The sequence below is a fragment of the Prunus avium genome, chromosome 2, assembly GCF_965620075.1.
Source record: "Prunus avium chromosome 2, drPruAviu1.hap1.1, whole genome shotgun sequence".
Lineage (NCBI taxonomy): Eukaryota > Viridiplantae > Streptophyta > Magnoliopsida > Rosales > Rosaceae > Prunus > Prunus avium.
Window position 1 is genome coordinate 2,011,850 of NC_142285.1, and position 20,929 is coordinate 2,032,778.

Below are 20,929 nucleotides of genomic sequence, written 5' to 3' on the forward strand. Positions count from 1 at the left end.
GAGAACTTTGTGGCTTCTGATTATGTCATAGAGATAAGATCCATAGAGACAAAAAGCCTTGTTGGAATGGCAACAACAACTAATAACGCAATATTTCATCAACTATTTCACTCCAACCTCCCCATCCCTCTACTTCTCCCCAAACACACCACGCCAATTCTTAGGTGATGCCAATTACAATACAAGCACTCTTCCTTGTTATATATTCATCCCCAAAAAAACCTATATAACTACACGCAAATCCCATCTCTTACCACAACCCATCTTACTTTCTCTCACCTTTTTCAGTTTTCTTACCCAAATACCTAATTTACCTAATTGCCTGCTAACTTCCCTAACTTTCGTTGCTCTTTGCCTCTCTCTCTTTGACATCATGCGTATGCCCTACAATGCTTGTATGCCCATAATCATATTCAGAGGGACTTGGACAACATGATGATGTATTAATAATGATCATGACACGTATTTGCTTTAGCTAAGATTTTCAACCCACAACCAACAAATGTGCCTTATTGGAACTTTTTTGACACGTAATACATAAACTTAGTTTCCTCTCTCCTAAATAACGTCTTTCCTTTTATATTAATTTGGGGTCACATTCTACTATTTCATGACGCCGGAGTGACGATATCATGCATATTTCTGTGCATGGGGAAACATATTACTCATGTATAAATGTATGGATGGTAAAAAGTTATATGTCATTTTTTCAAAGTCACGACTTTAAGAGAAATTTTTGATTGATAAAAGCAAAAACATAGCTGGGGATAGCAGCCTGAAGTCAATGACAATCATCATCATCTACTTGTCCCAAAGAAAATGACACCTCAAAACAAACAAAAGGAACCCATGTGCAGATAGACTCGCCTAGACTCGCCTAATCCTCTTGGTCTCTGTCTTTTTTTTCTAACCCCTTTCAATATTATATTATCGCTAAATTTCAACCAAAAAAAAAACAAATGAAAGACTGCGAAATCATCTATTACATTGTTTGTTGACTAAATTGTAGAAAGAAAACAAATTTGTGTATATCTAATATTATAGAAAAGTTATTTGTAAAAACGGGAATTTAAATATTAATTTTATATAGGTTTGAGTGGGTTGTGAAGGGTATTATGACTGAAGATCAAGAAGGCTGAACGGGGTCCAAATTGGATGACTGGCTGAATGAAGAATCCTTCATTTGGTCCAAAAGTGGGATTGTGAGTCTATATAGATTAATATGTAGGATCAAGAGGAAATTTAACAGAAGAAGAGGAAGAGAGAAACAACTAAGAGGAAGGAAGGAAGAAAGAGAAGATTGAACAAAAAAAGGATTTTAGTATTATATTTTAAAAAATTATCAATCAAACTTCAAGGTCCAGACAAGATCTAAAGTATTCTAAAAAATATTATGTTTTATTTGTGATGAGCTCAAATATATGTTTGTGTTTTCTATACGGTAGAAATTTAGTGTTTCTTATCACAACCTTTTTTCGTAGCAGAAGTATTTACCGGTTTCCCCAGGAAAATATATTGGTCTAGTAGAAACGATTCTTTATTAGCCTGTGGTATTTGATTCGCCAAATACATCATTATTGTATACACTTTCATATGTATGGCGCAATCCAATGTTTGTTTTTCAAGTTTCTAATATCTTACTTTTTTTTAATCAAAATATCTAAATAATATGAAATTGAGTCGAGAAGGGCAATCACTCATTCTTAAAACTAGCATTCTTAAGACCAAAGAGTGGGGTGGAAAAGTGTTTACCTAATTAACCAACCTCCTAACAATTCTAACAGCTCTAACCAACTCTAACCGTTGGGTAAATAGAAAGCTCTCCGTTCATATGGTCACATGGTACATTTTGTACACGTGTTATAATATGAGTGGATAATATGATTTATTTTCTTCCATTTTAGAAAATAATATCAATAACTATTCACTTATATTATAACATGCGTAAAAACACTACTTTAAAAGGCATTAGTTCGCCACAGTTTTAAAGTACTGGCTCACAAACAATATTACCCGTTCGGTAACGTTTTAAGAGGTTGTTTTCATTTTCAGAGAACAAAAATGAGGCAAAAACACGTTCGGTGGCCCAAAAACAGAAAACACTGAGAATGTTTTCATAAAATGAAAACAAGTTCATGTGTACTTGCAGAAAACAGAAAAAAGTTCTTTTCATTCTCGTGGAAAACGTTTTCATAAAAATAACTCACATATTATTATTTCAAATTGTACTACCAGACATGTTTTCATTGTTTTTGTTTTTTAAAGATGTTTTCTAATTAATCTACCAGACACATTTTCATTTTCTGAAAATGCAAATTCGTTTTCTTGTTTTCATTCTCTGAAAATATTCTCATAAAACACTCTCCGAAAACGTTACCAGACGGGCCCTTAATATTTGCAAGAGTGAGAAGGCATGGTGGGATCCACCATTTATAGGCCACGAACACTGTTTACCGTGGCCAAAAGTAAATTAAGCTGTAGTTTATAAACGGTTTTTCTAGTAGTGAAAATGTATCACGTGACCGTACTACTGTAATATTTTATAATTCCTCGCACAACACATGATATGGGTAAATGAGTTGACAACATTTTCAGACTTGCCAACCACCGGGCTCATATTTCGGCACTAAAAGTGGGAAATTAGATTTCCAAGTCAGAATCATAATTAGTTGAATGCATGTCAACGGGAATTTAAAAAAAACCTTAAAAGTGGAAAAATACCTTTTAGCATTCAACAAATGTCAAATTATACCTAACAGAGAGCAAAATCAACAAACCTCAACCTACTGAAGGCATCCAAAGCTGTGCCTCTCAAAGCACTCAAGACACCCTTTGTACTAGCTGCAAGGACAGCAAGTGACACTTAAGGCAAGAAGACCATATCAATGAACAGACAAACTTTCTCTTGATTCAGAATGGTTATGTCCATTCTTTTGAAACATCATCAGTATAACTATCAACTAAAAGGAAACGAAGAGAAGAGAAACTTTGGTAAATCTATCATTCGATATCTATTTAATTAACTTTTTAGAAGGGAAATAAGTATAAATTCCGATTTTTTAGATAGAAAATGTTCCAGCGTGCTAGTGAGTTTAGAAAAAGTTCCACGCGAGTAATTTGTATTCACATGTATGTTTGTGTGTTGGTAAACAAGCACAAACACCAGTAACGAACTAAACTCAATGCATCCAATTAATATATTACGTCATATTTCTTCAGTGGAGAGAAAACTAATGTGAGACCAGAGAGTCGGCTACCAGCCAGCCAAGTAATTCTTTCGTCTCAATTTCCTGCTTCTCAAGCTCCATACTTCTCTGACTCAAGCACTCTTTGCTTCTAATTCACAATCTCTCTCTCTCTCTCTCTCTCTCTAGAAACTTTGACTTCTCTTCTATAAATATGTATTAGGTCTTCATGATCACATCCCATATCCTCCAAGTGTCTGTCTTGAACGTTTGTGAATTTGGACATGCAATTGTTTTTGTATCCAAAACTTTTGAAAGCTCAGATGAATTCACGAAGCCATTTTCTCTCCGTACTTCTGATAGTTTTCTTAGCCTCTTTTTCCTTCTCTTTTAGCAGTAACGTCCCAGAGGACCCACTTGTACTTGATCATCATCACCATCAAACTAATTCTAGTGGTGATCATGATGAATATATAAAACCCTCCCCTACAATATCAAGGACAAGCAGGCTAGCTATTCTCAGCAGAGCAAGTGCTGCTCATCATTCAGCTTCAGCAAAGCATATTGTTGTTATTGTGGATACTTTTGGAGCTAAGGGAGATGGCGGGGATGATACCCAGGTAACCCATCTAAATTATTTATTTAATTTTCTCTTTTTTTATTATTTTTGTTGGCAAAAGTTAATATTTTCTCTTTAATTATTTAATATATATATATATATATATAGATTTTAAATGTCCTTATTCATTCTTTTTTTACTTGTTTAAGGGCTCAGTTATTTTGGATGGTCTTGTTTTAAATTATAAGAGAGATTAATGAGTAGAATGGGGTTTGTTGAAAGGTTGGCGTTTTCATTTTTTATTTTTGTGTTTTATTAGGCGTTTAGAAAAGCTTGGACGAAGGCTTGTTCTTCTCAAAGGGGCGTTGATCTCGTGGTTCCTAAGAACAGGAACTATCACCTGAAACCAAACAATTTCTCTGGTCCTTGCAAATCTCCTATCACGCTCAAGGTGAGTTCATAAATTAATTGAACCACATACATGCCATGCCTACATTATTAGTTATATATACATTACATATACTGTACAATACAGCACTCATAAAATGCATGATGCATGCTTGTATAAATTTGGACTATATGCATCCACAAGTAAACTTTTTTACCCCCTAAGTTGCTTCTTGTGGGACCCACACCGTTTGTTTCAAAGATGAAATTTAAAAAAATTAGAAAAAAGAAGCGTTGTTCGAGTGGCGTGGGGATCTTTGTCTAAAGTTACTTGTTGATTTTGACGTTGTTTGGGTAGCTTAATCACATATTGTGATTTTTTTTATAAAAAACTTTAAATACAAGCGATAGTCTAAATTACAACGGGAAGGGGGATTTTTTATACACACATCCTACCAAAGTGCCATGGGAATTCAACCTGAGACCACTAGTCTGCATGTCAATGTGCCATTTTCCAATGAACTACACCCCGTTCGCACATGGTACATTGGTAATGTATGTGTGAGAAACCCCCCCTCCCTTTATAGCTTAGACTATCATTTGTATTTTAAAAAAATATATATATATTATTTATACGTTCTACAATTTACTTTTTTACAACGTAAAATAATATGCTCTTAATTGGATCCATTTTCCAGATCTATGGAACAATCAAAGCCTCTCCCAACCGATCAGATTACAGAAATGACAGACGGCACTGGATTGTGTTTGAAAATGTGACAAACTTTAGAGTCGAAGGTGGTGGCACCATCGATGGAAATGGAAGGATATGGTGGCAAAACTCTTGCAAGGTTAACGAAGCCCTTGTAAGTAATTCGATAAGCTAATCAAGTTCTTGTGCATACTTTAATTTTGATGTTGATTTTTTTTATAACCCAATTCTAGATGCAAAGACTAACTACAGTTTATTTTCTTTTGTGGAACAACCTTTCATTATGTCACAGCCTTGCACGATCGCACCAGATGTAAGTTTATGGGTCCTATTTATTTCCAAGAACTAATCATCATACCTACAGCACTGAGATTAGAATTTTTTTATTTTATTTTAAAAGCACTCTATTATTTAATTACTGAAATTTGTTTACTTGTCTTTTTTCTTTTTCTTGTTCAAAGGCCGTGACTTTCTTCGGGTGCATCAATTTGCAAGTAGACAATATAAGGTTCCAAAATCCCCAAAAAATGCATCTTTTGTTTCGCGAATGTGTGAATGTGAAAGCTTCGAATCTCATAGTAACAGCACCAGAGGATAGCCCCAACACAGATGGAATCCATGTCACAGGAACACAAAATATTCAGATAAAGAATTGTCTCATTAGGACAGGTACGGGTCATAAACTCATGCCGTCAAAAGCGCAATATGTTTTCAAATAATAATCTAATAGCATAATATGTTGGGCTCTGAAATATTAGGGCGTAATTAAAAACGCACTTTACTATTAATAAAGAGCCAATATTTGAGAACAACATAAATACTTGCTTGGAAAAATTATCTGAGCTAATAAAATGAATGAAAGAAATATCAATTCACCAGAACTAATGTTTTTTTTTCTTTTTTAATCTATTGCAGGGGATGATTGTATTTCAATAGTAAGTGGGTCACGAAATGTTCAAGCCACGGATATAATCTGCGGACCAGGTCATGGAATCAGGTCTTCCATTGGACGCATTCTACACGACAACTTTTTTAAATTTTTTTAAAAAAATTTATTATACTAATTTTGATACATAATCTGGTGATTTAATTGCAGCATTGGAAGCTTAGGTGCTGGGAATTCAGAAGCAGAGGTTTCAGATGTGATAGTTTCTGGAGCGAAAATGACGGACACCACCAATGGACTAAGAATAAAGACTTGGCAGGTAAGACTTCATTTTCAAATATACATATGTAATTTTGGGCATCTCCAACTTTGTCATTTAATTTCATGTACATAGATGTCTATTTTGCTTCATGCATATAGGGCGGTTCTGGATATGCCTATAACATCAGATTCAAAAATATTATGATGGACAACGTGAGCAATCCAATAATCATAAACCAATATTACTGTGATCAGGACGAGCCATGCCAAGAACAGGTACGGTTTAGTTTAGACTCACTTCTGTCAAAACACACAGTTTACAATCTGACAACATAACATACTAGACTGTCTTTATATTTGCAGCTATGTACACGATGTAAAAGTTGAGCATTTATAAATATATAATATTGATCATTTGAGGTGTCTTCGCATGCATGCAGGCTTCAGCTGTGAAAATAAGCAATGTGGTGTATGATAACGTAAAAGGCACAAGTGCTTCAAAAGTGGCAGTGAAATTTGACTGCAGCAAGCGCTTCGGATGCAAAGGAATCTTGTTACGAAACGTTAACATACAAACTCTAGGCGAAGGAACGGCCATAGCTTCCTGTGAGAATGTTAGACTAAGCCATAGTGGGAGTGTTTCTCCAAAGTGCTCTTCAACAATTTAAAAAGTTTATTTATTATTTACACATTCATTATACTTTGATTTCTCAGTCACAATATAAATGAAACCAAATTGTAGCTTTTACTGCAAATAGCAAAGAAAAATAAATCTATGCTATGCAGAATTCTCTGTGTTTAACTAAAATTTGTTATGAAGAAAAATAAAGCCAAGCATGGCAATAATTTCTGATACAAACGATATTGGGGGTAGGGGAAATTGAACCTTGGACTTCGGTGGAGGTGGAGGGGTAAATGCTCTTAAGCATGGCAATAATTTCAAAAGTTAATGTGAAGCTTGAAAGGTTTCCAAAACCTCCGTTCATATGAAGTAAACCTTTCCTTGCTCTCCAATATGGTCAGGAATTGGTGGTGATCTTAGGCATAAAGACATAAGCCCTCTAAGGGTGAACACACTAAGAAATATCTTCAGCAAATGGAGATGAAGAGACGGAAGAAATGGCCAGAATTCTGCAATCTCTCTATGGACCCTAACATTTAAAAAGGACGAAAAAAACCCTATAACATTAAATTTACAATTAAAAGAAAACAAACAAACAAAGGAAAACCCCCAGCAGCATCCCCAATTCCCTCAGAAACTAGTTGGTGGAAGTATTTGGGGTCTGCATATGTTTGGATATGAAGAAACACTTTTCCCTACAATTGAAGAGATGTCACTGAAATTACGTTCCACAAATCAAATGCAGATGAAATAATGGACGCACATATACAAGAGCATGTGGAGGTTGCATGAGTCCGGCAATTATGTTTCGACAAATTAACAGAATACCTCAATACAAATTTATGGAAGTTAGGTCTCTATGACTTCATGAAAGTGATGTCAAACGACCAAAATACCGTTTGTATAACTTACTTGCTTTAGCTAAGATTTTCAACCCACAACCAACCAATGTGCCTTATTGGAACTTTTTTGAAACGTAATACATAAACTTAGGTTTCTCTCTCCTAATTAACGTCTTTCCTTTTATATTAATTTGGAGTCACAATCTACTATTGCGTAAGGCTAGGCTTACCACATTTTTCATACCATATTTGTACCATATCTCTAATAGAGGTGGAGCCCACTAATACAATGGAGCCCGCCTCTATTAGAGAGGAGGTACAAAACGTTGTATGAAAAACATGGTAAACTTAGCATTTTCCTCTACTATTTCATGACGCCGGAGTGATGATATCATTCATATCTCTGTGCATGGGGAAACATATTACTCATGTATAAACGAATGGATGGTAAAAAGTTATATATCATTTTTTCAGAGTCACGACTTTAAGATAAATTTTTTATTGATAAAAGAAAAAACTTTGCGCTAGGGATAGCAACCTGAAGTCAATGACAATCATCATCTACTAGGACGTCCCAAAGAATAATATATGAGTATGACACCTCAAAACAAACAAAAGAGGCCTATGTGCAGATAGACTCGCCTAATCCTCTTGGTTTATGTCTTCTTTTTCTAACCCCTTTTAATAATATATTAGCGCTAAATTTTCAACCCAAAAATAAAAACAAATGACACTGCGAAATCATCTATTAAATTGTTTGTTGACTAAATTGTAGAAAGAATTTTTTGTGTGTATATCTAATATTATAGAAAAGTTGTTTGTAAAACGTGAATTCTAATATTAATTATTATATAGGTTTGAGTGGATTGTGAAGGGTATTATGACTGAAGATCAAGAAGGCTGAAGTACGGGTTCCAAATTGGATGACTGACTGAATGAAGAATATTTCATTTGGTCCAAAAGTGGGATTAATATGTAGGACTAAGAGGAAATTTAACAGAAGAAGAGGAAGAGAGAAACAACTAAAAGGAAGGAAGAAAGAGAAGATTGAACAAAAAAAGGATTTTAGTATTCTGAAAAATAATCAATCAAACTTCAAGGTCCAGACAAGGATCTCAAGTATTCTAAAAAATATTATGTTTTATTTGAGGTCAAATATATATATTTGTGTTTTTTATACGGTAGTATGGTCACGTGGTATATTTTGTACGCGTGTTATAATACGGGTGGATAACATAGTTTATTTTCTCCCCTTTTAGGGAATAATATCAATAAATATCCACTTATATTATAACACGTGTACAAACATCAATTTAAAAGGTATTAGTTGGTTATAGTTTTATAGTAGTGGCTCACAAACAATATTAATATTTGCAAGAGTGAGAAGGCATGGTGGGATCCACCACTTAATTATAGGCCACGAACACTGTTTGCCGTGGCCAAAAGTAAATGGCAACAGCCTCAACTACCTTCATTTTTTGTTATGCGGCCAATATGGATATAGGCCACAGGTAATCTATAACTTATGCGTGACTTTTTCATAGTGAAAATATATCACATGACCGTACTACTATAATATTTTATAATCCCTCGCACAACACATGATATGGGTAAATGAGTTGACAACATTTTCGGAGACTTGCCAACCAACGGGCTCATATTTCGGCGCTAAAAGTGGGAAATTAGATTTCCAAGTCAGAATCATAATTACTTGAATGCATGTCAACGGGAATTTCAAAACAACCTTAAAAGTGGAAAAATACCTATTAGCGTTCAACAAATGCCAAATTATACCTAACAGGGAGCAAAATCAACAAAGTACGTCCCTCAATCTACTGAAGGCACCCAAAGCTGTGCCTCTCGAAGAGCTCAAGACACGCTTTGTACTAGCTCAAGGACAGCATGACACTTTAGGCAAGAAGACTATAGCAATGAACAGACAAACTTTCTCTTGATTCAGAATGGTTCTGTCCATTCTTGTGAAACTTCATCAGAACCATTCTGAATCAAGAGAAAGTTTGTCTGTTCCAGCGTGGTAGTGAGTTTAGAAAATGTTCCACGCGAGTAATTTGTATTCACATGTACGTTTGTGTGTTGGTAAACAAGCACAAACACCAGTAACCAACTAAACTCAATGCATCCAATTAATATATTACGTTCATATTTCCTTCAGTGGAGAGAAAACTAATAATGTGAGACCAGAGAGTCGGCTACCAGCCAGCCAAGTAATTCTTTCGTCTCAATTTCCTGCTTCTCAATCTCCATACTTCTCTGACTCAAGCACTCTTTGCTTCTAATTCACAATCTCTCTCTCTCTCTCTCTCTCTAGAAACTTTGACTGCTCTTCTATAAATATGTATTATACTTCATGATCACATCCCATATCCTCCAAGCGTCTGTCTTGAACGTTTTTGAATTTGGACATGCAATTGTTTCTGTATCCAAAACTTTTGAAAGCTCAGATGAATTCACAAAGCCATTTTCTCTCCATACTTCTGATAGTTTTCTTAGCCTCTTTTTCCTTCTCTTTTAGCAGTAACGTCCCAGAGGGCCCACTTTTACTTGATCATCATCACCATCAAACTAATTCTAGTGATCATGATGAATACATAAAACCCTCCCCTACAATATCAAGGACAAGCAGGCTAGCTATTCTCAGCAGAGCAAGTGCTGCTTATCATTCAGCTTCAGCAAAGAATATTGTTGTTAATGTGGATAGTTTTGGAGCTAAAGGAGATGGCGGGGATGATACCCAGGTAACCCATCTAAATTATTTATTTAATTTTCTATTTTTTTATTTTTTATTTTTTGCAAAAGTTAATATTTTCTAGTTAATTATTTTATATATATAGATTTTAAATGTCCTTATTCATTCTTTTTTTACTTGTTTAAGGGCTCAGTTATTTTGGATGGTCTTGTTTTAAATTATATGAGAGATTAATGAGTAGCATGGGGTTTGTTGAAAGGCTGGCGTTTTTATCTTTTATTATTGTGTTTTATTAGGCGTTTATAAAAGCATGGAAGAAGGCTTGTTCTTCGCAAAGGGGCGTTGATCTCGTGGTTCCTAAGAACAGGATTTATCACCTGAAACCAATCAATCTCTCTGGTCCTTGCAAATCTCCTATCACCCTCAAGGTGAGTTCATAAATTAATTGAACTACATACATGCCATGCCTACATTATTAGTTATATATACATTACATACTGTACAATACAGCACTCATAAAATGCATGATGCATGCTTGTATAAATTTGGACTATGCATCCACAAGTAAACTTTTTTACCCCCTAAGTTGCTTCTTGTGGGACCCACACCGTTCGTTTCAAAGATGAAATTAAAAAAATTAGAAAAAAGAATTTTTGTTCGAGTGGCGAGGGGATCTTTGTCTAAAGTACTTGTTGATTATTTTGACGTTGTTCAGGTAGCTTAATTGCATATTGTGAATTTTTTAAAATTTATTTAAATACAAGCGAAAGTCTAATTTACAAAGAGAATGAGGATTTCTCATACACACACCCTACCAAAGTGTCATGGGAGTTCGACCTTAGATCACTAGTCTGCAAGTTAATGCCATTTTTCAATGAACTAGACCCCGTTGGCACATGGTGGTAATTTATGTGTGAGAAACCCCCCATCCCTATCGTTTGTATTTTTAAAAAAAATTATATATTATTTATACGTTTTACAATTTACTTTTTTACAATGTAAAATAATATGCTCTTAATTGGATTCATTTTCCAGATCTATGGAACAATCAAAGCCTCTCCCAACCGATCAGATTACAGAAATGATACACGGCATTGGATTGTGTTTGAAAATGTGGCAAACTTTAGAGTCGAAGGTGGTGGCACCATCGATGGAAATGGAAGGATATGGTGGCAAAACTCTTGCAAGGTTAACGAATCCCTTGTAAGTAATTCGATAAACTAATCAAGTTCTTGTGCATACTTTAATTTTGATGTTGATTTGTTTTATAACCCAATTCTAGATGCAAAGACTAACTACAGTTTATTTTCTTTTGTGGAACAACCTTTCATTATGTCACAGCCTTGCACGATCGCACCAGATGTAAGTTTATGGGTCCTATTTATTTCCAAGAACTAATCATCATACCTACAGCACTGAGACTAGACTATTATTTTTAATTAAAAAAGCACTCTATTATTTAATTACTGAAATTTGTTTACTTGTCTTTGTTCTTTTTCTTGTTCAAAGGCCATGACTTTCTCCGGGTGCATCAACTTGCAAGTAGACAATGTAAGGTTCCAAAATCCCCAAAAAATGCATCTTCGGTTTCACAAATGTGTGAATGTGAAAGCTTCGAATCTCATAGTAACTGCACCAGAGGATAGCCCCAACACAGATGGAATCCATGTCACAGGAACACAAAATATTCAGATAACGAACTGTCTCATTAGGACAGGTACGGGTCATAAACTCATGCCGTCAAACGCTCAATATGTTTTCAAATAATAATCTAATAGCATAACATGTTCGGCTCTCAATTAGCATAAAGAGCCAATATTTGAGAACAACATAAATACTTGCTTGGAAAAATTATCTGAGCTAGTAAAATGAACGAAAGAAATATCAATTCACCAGAACTAATGTTTTCTTTTTTCCTTTTTAATCTATTGAAGGGGATGATTGTATTTCAATAGTAAGTGGGTCACGAAATGTTCGAGCCACGGATATAATCTGCGGACCAGGTCATGGAATCAGGTCTTCCCTTAGACACATTCTACACGACAACTTCTTTTAATTTTTTTTAAAATAAATTTATTGTACTAATTTTGATACATATTCTGGTGATTTAATTGCAGCATTGGAAGCTTAGGTGCTGGGAATTCAGAAGCAGAGGTTTCAGATGTGATAGTTTCTAGAGCGAAAATGATGGGTACCACCAATGGATTAAGAATAAAGACTTGGCAGGTAAGACTTCATTTTCAAATATACATGTGTAATTTTGGGCATTCTCCAACTTTGTCACACTTCAATGACACAAACATGTCTATTTTGCTTCATGCATATAACATGTCTATTTTGCTTCATGCATATAGGGCGGTTCTGGATATGCCAACAACATCAGATTCAAAAATATTATGATGCACAACGTGAGCAATCCAATAATCATAAACCAAAATTACTGTGATCGGGACGAGCCATGCCAAGAACAGGTACAGTTTAGTTTAGACTCGCTTATGTCAAAACGCATTGTTTACAGTCTGACAACATAACATACTAAATGTAAAAGTTGAGCATTTATAAATATATAATATTGATCATTTGAGGTGTCGCATCCAGGTTTCAGCTGTGAAAATAAGCAATGTGGTGTATGAGAACGTAAAAGGCACAAGTGCTTCAAAAGTGGCGATGAAATTCGACTGCAGCAAGCGCTTCGGATGCAAAGGAATCTTGTTACGAAACGTTAACATAAAACCTCTAGGCGAAGGAACGGCCAATGCTTCCTGTGAGAATGTTAGACTAAGCCATAGGGGGAGGGTTTCTCCAAAGTGCTCTTCAACAATTTAAGAAGTTTCTTTATTATTTACACATTCATTATACTTTGATTTTTCAGTCACAATATAAATGAAACCAAATTGTAGCCTTTACTGTAAATAGCAAAGAAGAATAAATCTATGCTATGCAGAATTCTTTGTGTTTAACTTAAATTTGTTATGAAGAAAAATAAAGCCAAGCATGGCAATAATTTTTGATACAAACGATATTGGGGGCGGGGGATATTGAACCTTGGACTTCGGTGGAGGGGTAAATGCTCTTACGCATGGCAATAATTTCAAAAGTTAATGTGAAGCTTGAAAGGTTTCCAAAACCTCCGTTCATATGAAGTAAACCTTAAGCTCCTAGTTTTCCACCCTATCCTTGCTTCATAAGCTCCTAGGGCTCGTTTGGTACACAGGACTGTCTTGGCATGGACTATGCTTAGGGACTGTCTTGGCTTGGCTTGGCTTGGTCTAAGTTGGATAACACTTATCCTGCGTTTGGTGTACGCTTGGACTAGGACTAGATTTTTTTTATTTTTTCAAAACTATCTATGTATATGTATATATGTATAAATACATATATTATGTATGTGTACATATGTATTTTATAATATATGTGACATGTATGTGTATATACATGTATATATGTATATTATAAATAATATAAACATATGTATGTATATATATATATATATGTACACATACATGTATATACATGTATATATATTATAAAATACATATATATATATATATATATATATATTATATTATAAAATACATATATATATATATATGTATTAATTATACCTATGTATATATGTATATTATATATATACATACATTATACACATATATATATGTATTTTATAATATATATATATATATATATATATATATATATACATGTATATATATTATAAAATACATATATATATTATATTATGTATATATATGTATTTTATAATATATATATACATGTATATATGTATATTACAATATATATAATACATATATAATGTATATGTGTATATATGTGTGTATATGTATATTATAATACATACATGGGTATAATATATACACATATATGTATATATATATGTATTATAATATATAATATATAATATATATTACATATATACATGTATGCTATTATTATAATATTAATATGTATATGTGTATATGGGTATATTATAATAATAATATACATGTATATATGTATATGTATATTTTATATATATATATATATATATATATTATATGTATATATGTGTGTATATATATACACATATATGTACATATATACATATATTATATATTTATGTGTATATACATGTATATATGTACATTATAGTATATGTGTAAGTAAGTTTAATAATAATAATAATATATGTTATTAATTTTACAATATAATATATGCATTTATACATTGGTGAGCATTGGGACTAGCTAATCCTCCCCTTCCACATGGGATTAGTAGTCCCCTCCTAAGGAGGTGTTTTTGGTAGGCCCGGTATTAGCAATCCCATCTAAGACTAGGATTAGATAAAACAAACATGGTACTAAATTTAGTCCAAGCCAGTCCAAGCCAATCCCGTGTACCAAACGAGCCCCTGTAGTTTCCTTGCTCTCCAATAAGGTCAGGAATTGGTGGTGATCTTAGGCATAAAGACTTAAGCCCTCTAAGGGTGAACACACTACGAAATATCTTCAGCAAATGGAGATGAAGAGACGGAAGAAATGGCCAGAATTCTGCAATCTCTCTATGGACCCTAACATTTAAAAAGGGGAAAAAAACCCTATAACATTAAATTTAAAATTTTAAAAATACAAACAAACAAACAAAGGAAAACCCCCAGCAGCATCCCCAATTCCCTCAGAAACTAGTTGGTGGAAGTATTTGGGGTCTGCATATGTTTGGATATGAAGAAACACTTTTCCCTACAATTGAAGAGATGCCACTGAAATTACGTCCCACAAATCAAATGCAGATGAAATAATGGGCGCACATATACAAGAGCATGTGCAGGTTGCATGAGTCCGGCAATTATGTTCCAAACCAAAAGTTGATTGAACCTTTCAATTCATGCCCGAAAGGGCTAAAGCTGGAGTAGATAATGAAACTAATTGACGGAGCCATCAAAGCACTATAATTCTGAAATTAGAATCCTAGCCAATAATTTTCCGTTACCATTATCATGCATTATAATACAAGTATATTAGTCAAACTAAACTAGACTTCCAAGAACTCACTCATACCGACAAAGAATCCTCAGAAGCATTTCCGATGAACAACGGAAGGTCCAGTTTCATCATAGTCTGCTTTGGTTACATGCTGATTTTGTGGGAACACAACTTTGGCTAGTATGGCACCTCCCACCCATGCTGAATACATTGACAAATTCTCCGGCATATATTCTGGAGGCTGTAACCCACACCAAAGGATCAGAACAAGAATTTGGCAATGTAGCTAGTACAAAGAAAACAGTGTTGGGAAAATGTTATGCGTTAACCATAAAGTATTCTTCTCGCATAAACCCTTCGTGTCAAAAACCACTTCCAAATCAATGAACATTTTAATTTTTTCAAGATATTAGACATACATTCTACCGGAAATATCAGAAACACCAAACTGCCAACTGTCTGTAAAAAATTATGAAATATATAGCATCATCACTTATTAACATGTAACCAAAAAGATAGGGAAATACCATACAACAGAAACTGTCACAACCATCAGTGTGGGCTGTGAAATATAGATGGCCTCAGAAACAAATATGAAAACTAGCAATACTTACATTTTTTGTATATGGACCTCAAATTTGAAATTCAAAAGGTTATTTCATCATAATTATCAAGAATTTGTGGTTTTTTGACAGGGTCCTAGTGACAGTAAACAATAGGTGCGATGTCATGACCTATGAAGATGACATCATGTGGAAGAATGTTGACAATGTTTAGCAGATCAATTTTCAGATGTGCCCGGCCACAGTTGAACTTTAAATCTACCCCACCCTATCTCAAGCTAAAACCAAATTGCAGTTTTTAATGAAAATAAATTACCTTAATTAAAGCAGGACGGACAGCAGATGAGCATAGACCAGCTTCTTTCTGAAACCTTTCTTCAAAACCTGATATAAAAAGTAACCCAACTGCCAATCAGCAATGACAGAGCCAAGTTTCTATTTCTTCTGAAACAAGAAAGTCAAACTCAAATTTGGTAATGCTCTTATAACAATTGTATTGTAAAATATGTCAAACAAGAAAAATGTAAAAGGAACTCTAAACCCACGGATCCTTACAACTTCGTGAATCCATTTATTAAATCGATATAGATGATAATGATAATGAAAGCGTCCAAAGAAAGGGCCTTGCAGTGCAGAGATGTAAATATAAAAAAGTCCAATGTATTCTAACAAGAACTAATTATTCAGGGAAAGAAAAAAAGATAAAAGATAAAGAAAATATATCATACTAATTACTGCATCTGAAATGCACAAACATCTGACTATAAAACTTACCAGTCATAGAAGCAGTGCCACCACACAGTACAGTATTTTCCAGCAATTGACGGTGATTATCAGATGACACTGTTGAAATACAACGAACAAGCTGCTCAACAATCCCATGAGCCTCTAACCCCAATATAGATGGTTGGAATAAAGCCTCACCAACAGTATATTTTTCTCTTCCAATCGTAATGACCTAAACAATAACCAGTATCACATTCAGAACGTTGGCATAAAGCAGAGTGATGAAAACGGGCAAAAGGAGGATTTGGGGAAGAGACATAGTTATACTTGGATCACTATCATTGTTGTGTCTAAACAAAACAAAAATTCCACCTCTTTTAAGTAGAAAAAGAAAGAAGTGTTTTGAACTTTAAACATCATTCACTAGATCTTTCTTTAGGATACAACAATATTAGAGAAGATCTCAGTGTGGATAATTTTGCGTTAACACTATTTATACATGTAAAACATAATGAACAGATCCTGGATACAAATTAAACAAAACCAGCTAATTATGACAAGTGCAAGCCAGTTACAACATATATAACGGTGACTTATAGGCATACTATGATGTACTCAGGTTAACAAATCCTTAACCCAAATAAGCTACATGCCTACATCTGTATCTTTTCCATCTATCCAAATCAAAATTTCATAAAATTAACCAGACCTGTCCATCAGGAAGAGTATGTTGCTCTGTCTGGCATGCATTTTTGGTCTTTTCATAAGCAAGTTCATCTTCAGCACAACATGAATATTGCTCTTTTATTTTCTCAATATCAGACATCTTGATATTCACCAAAGGATTGGATTTCCCAAGTTCTTCAGCAAGTAACTTCGTCAAATCCATACCTCCAATTTCAAACCTTCTTGAGGCAATGTGCTGAACAGCACCTTCAATTACTGGTGCAATATCTGTGAAAAATGGCCAACGATACAAAAAGGCACAGTTAAAAGACAATCAGTTTTGTTCCTTTTACATAACCCAGAGCAATATTCCATTGAATAATAATATTGACCACTAGCTTGCACATCAAGATGAATCAAATGACATTAACAGGACATGCTGGCGAACCAAAACTCGCCAGCCTTAGTTCAGTCACCAATGCATCTTTATGACTATTATTGCCGTAGGTCACCTAATGCACTGAATTGCTTAATGGATTGTTCTAGCTTGGGATAGAAACACAATATCAACTATCAATAATATACTTAAAACACAAATTTTGATGAGATAGATTTATAGCTTGGCATAGCAACACAATATCTTCTATTCCTAGATTTGTGCATTAAAAAAAATACAAATTTTGAAGTGCAAATGATTTGATTGATTGTATGCTAGACAGGATAAATTGAATTTTGATGAGATAGATTTATTATATTTAAAATACACATAACATAGCCTGCAGTCAAGAAGACGTAAGAATAGTTCAAACATCACTATGTATTCAATAAACAAGATTTCATAGGTTCCCTTCTGCAAGGTATATATACCTATCTTTCCATGGCCAATATCAACAGTGCATCCCGAGATACGCCCTACAGCATAAAGTGACAATACTGCTTGCTCTGATGCATAGAAGCCCGAAATGTTAAACGTTTCAAACATCAGTTGCACCAACTGCTCTCTGACAGCCTGGTAGAAAAATTGTATTTCATTTTTTTTTAGAAGGAAATATATTAACTACACTAACAAAAAAAATGGAATTATGTAGCAGCAGAAATTGCTATTACTAGGCTTTTTCTTTCTAGACAGATAGATTGACAACTTCAATTTACTTCAATTTAGGGTCATCAATCACTTTAAGGCACTTCAAAACCACCCAAGCCTTCCCTATCCCTCCTGTACAAGAGTTTTCACACCCACAAAATAAGGCAGCATGCTTACATTCATGCACAAAGACAAGCAACAAGCAACAAACAGTGAAATAATGTTAGAAAGGCAACTCTCACCACCATGCACTGACAACAAACTGATTCAAAGCATAAAAACTTGAGGCCACAGAATTTCTTCTTTAAATTTACTTAAACAAGAATAGTAATGATTATAATCATGATACTGACACTAAGAGAGTTTGCACAATGCCACCAGTCTAGATCACAGTCTTTCAACATAATCCATTGCTTTTCCAAGTTAAACTATATAAGAATGATAAAACAGCAAAAATAACCACAATACTTAGGTTTTCAGCAAAGACTTGCACAATGACACCTTTCTATTCCATATTCATTTAATGTGTTCAACAAATAGCAGATTAGCTAACCTTGGGGGTACATAGTGGATCAGTAAATAATATCTGCCCTTCGTTGCCCATTTCCCATCCAAGGCCAGTATATAGAACATGATGCAACAGATCTTCCATGGCATCCCAATCTCTAATAAGACCTCGCACAACTGGATCAACAATGGTATCTTCAGATGATGAATTATCATTCATTGATCCATCATCAAGCATGCGCTTCATTTGGTTAGGAATTATCTGAAACATATGGACAGAAAATAAAAGTTAAGCGGAAAAACTAGAAAAGAAAAATGAGGTTTAGACCACAGCTATCTCATCAGCTTAGATTAGTCGAATTGAATTGTCATTATGTTGAATGCAAGCCCATGATAACCTTCGGTATAAATGAAAATTTTCTTTTCCTAATACGCAATTTCTAGAAATGGTTGTAAAATACACAAATTTGGGTTCATTAAGAACAAAAAAAATATTTTTTTTCCGAATATTATACACATTTTGAAAATAATATTTTATACTTACTCAAAATGTTTTACAAAGTCCTCATCTATGACAGAAACAGTCAATTGCTTGTTTAGTTTCTAAGAACTAAAAGGATCACAAAGCAATGCAAGTGTAACTTGATAAGAATTATAGCAGGATGGGAGGAGTGAGATATATGTGATAAGAGAAGATTGGTTGGAAGAAGGAAAATGGAAGTAAGAACAAGACCCAATTGGAAGTGAAATTTTGAGGCAAAAAATCATCCACTCAACACACTGAGAGAATCTTTATCCATGCCACAGGGGTAAACAAAAAAGAAACCCTCATAATTCGGCCATTATATTGCTAAAATTTTCACTGTGCCCACAACAAACCATATTTTTCCTTGTCTTTTCCACAACTTCCCCAGAAACCAAGCACAATCTACCGCGAAATCTTTGCCACTAAACTGACCTCAAACAGCAGGTTAACTTGTCCCTTTAAAGTACCCACTTTAAGAAATCAAAAGAAAGCCTAGCTTACCCTACTAAGATAAATTGGATTTTCATTTCCCCGACACCACCAACCATAGCTTATCGCAGCTGGAGTTTCCCATTTCCCAAAAAACCAAAACTTTTCTGAGAAACCAAACGGAGAATAGAAAGTGCAAAAAGATGGAAACTTTACCATGGAAGGAGCTTGATCGGGAATAGCAGGTCCTGCTTTGAGGAGCTTCGAGCCGGCGTCGACCACCGCAGCCTCCATCTTGCTCTTTACCACAAAACCCTAACCCTAGATTTCAGTTTCTGCAATGTTCAATGGGCAAAGGATTTAGCTGAGCATTTGAGAAGTAAATATGTTCTACACACAGCACCAAACTACAAGCGGGGGATATGTCTTTTCAAATTTCACAAGATTAATGGAAATTCAAATATCAGCTCTCTCCTTTTTTTCTTTTTCTTCCTGTCGTTTTTTTTTTTTTTTTTTTGGATCTGACGGAAGGAAAAACGCTGTATGTAGGACCTACGTCGATTGGGCCTTTAGGATATTGACACGTGTTACTAAAAGTTAGCAAATGACACAGAGGTCCCAGCGTCAGGTGGTGGATTCTCATTAATACGGGACAAAAAGATTATGACAAACTACAGTAAACTCCCCAACTTATAGGGTCATTTATGAGTTTATATCCGATTTTGGGGACATTTATGAGTACATGCTCAACGTCGCGGAAAACCTACAATTTGCCCCCTCCGTTAGCCAAATTGTTAGTAAGCCTGTTAAATGTTGATATGTCAAAAGTGGGACACCTTTTTTTGATGACGTGGACTTCCACATGGACCAAAATTTAATAAAAAATTATATATTTATTAAAATAAAATAAAATAAAACTAAAAAACCACCTTTTTTTGATGATGTGAGCTCAAATGGAAACCTTTCTTCGCGGGTCAAATTTGGGGCTCGTCAGATATGATGCATCGCATGTGGGTTGAGTTTTGGGCTCGTCGGATCTAGTGGCGGCCAAAGAACTTCATAACTAGATGGTGGCGTGAACGTGACAGTGATGGTGGAGTGGCTGGGTAGGAGGGGTGTCTTCCACCATCTCGATATCGATATCAATTTCTGCAAATAAATCAAATAATAACATGTTTAGAGGATTAGTGATGGCTGGGTTTTGGTTTGGGGATAGGTTTGGTTTGTTTTTCATTGGCAATCCCATGTCAATAACCTGTTTGGGTTTGCAAAAAGTCTTCATCTTTAA

General features: G+C 34.5%; 3 protein-coding genes across 5 annotated transcripts; 2 read left to right on the forward strand and 1 right to left on the reverse strand.

The window, feature by feature from the left end:
- The first annotated feature begins 3,272 nt into the window (after positions 1-3,272).
- On the forward strand, positions 3,273-6,819 carry LOC110762421 (polygalacturonase-like). 2 transcript variants are annotated; one of them, XR_015834133.1, is made up of 9 exons: positions 3,273-3,805; positions 4,064-4,195; positions 4,830-4,997; positions 5,136-5,156; positions 5,305-5,512; positions 5,759-5,840; positions 5,940-6,048; positions 6,124-6,266; positions 6,431-6,562. XR_015834133.1 is itself a non-coding variant. In XM_021965059.2 (9 exons), exons 1-9 carry the CDS (start codon positions 3,470-3,472, stop codon positions 6,656-6,658), a joined length of 1,401 nt encoding a protein of 466 aa, XP_021820751.2. In that variant the 5' UTR covers positions 3,275-3,469; the 3' UTR covers positions 6,659-6,819. The 2 variants fall into 2 exon arrangements, 1 of the variants encoding a protein (XP_021820751.2); XM_021965059.2 differs by having other exon boundaries at positions 3,275-3,805; positions 6,150-6,266; positions 6,431-6,819.
- Positions 6,820-9,865: 3,046 nt separating this feature from the next.
- On the forward strand, positions 9,866-12,987 carry LOC110762422 (polygalacturonase-like). Of its 2 annotated transcripts, XM_088249673.1 has the most exons (10): positions 9,866-10,046; positions 10,140-10,210; positions 10,458-10,589; positions 11,197-11,364; positions 11,503-11,523; positions 11,671-11,878; positions 12,096-12,177; positions 12,279-12,387; positions 12,516-12,632; positions 12,760-12,987. In XM_088249673.1, the coding sequence occupies exons 1-10, from the start codon at positions 9,878-9,880 to the stop codon at positions 12,985-12,987; spliced, it is 1,305 nt and encodes a 434-aa protein (XP_088105799.1). In that variant the 5' UTR covers positions 9,866-9,877. The 2 variants fall into 2 exon arrangements, with proteins under 2 accessions (XP_088105799.1, XP_088105798.1); XM_088249672.1 differs by having other exon boundaries at positions 9,866-10,210.
- Positions 12,988-15,003: 2,016 nt separating this feature from the next.
- Positions 15,004-20,088, reverse strand: ARP7 (actin-related protein 7). Its single transcript, XM_088249679.1, has 7 exons — positions 19,858-20,088; positions 18,733-18,948; positions 17,963-18,104; positions 17,139-17,383; positions 16,478-16,661; positions 16,020-16,087; positions 15,004-15,381 (listed from the first exon to the last, which is right to left on the reverse strand). Exons 1-7 carry the CDS (start codon positions 19,933-19,935, stop codon positions 15,229-15,231), a joined length of 1,086 nt encoding a protein of 361 aa, XP_088105805.1. The 5' UTR covers positions 19,936-20,088; the 3' UTR covers positions 15,004-15,228.
- Between the last annotated feature and the right edge of the window lie 841 nt (positions 20,089-20,929).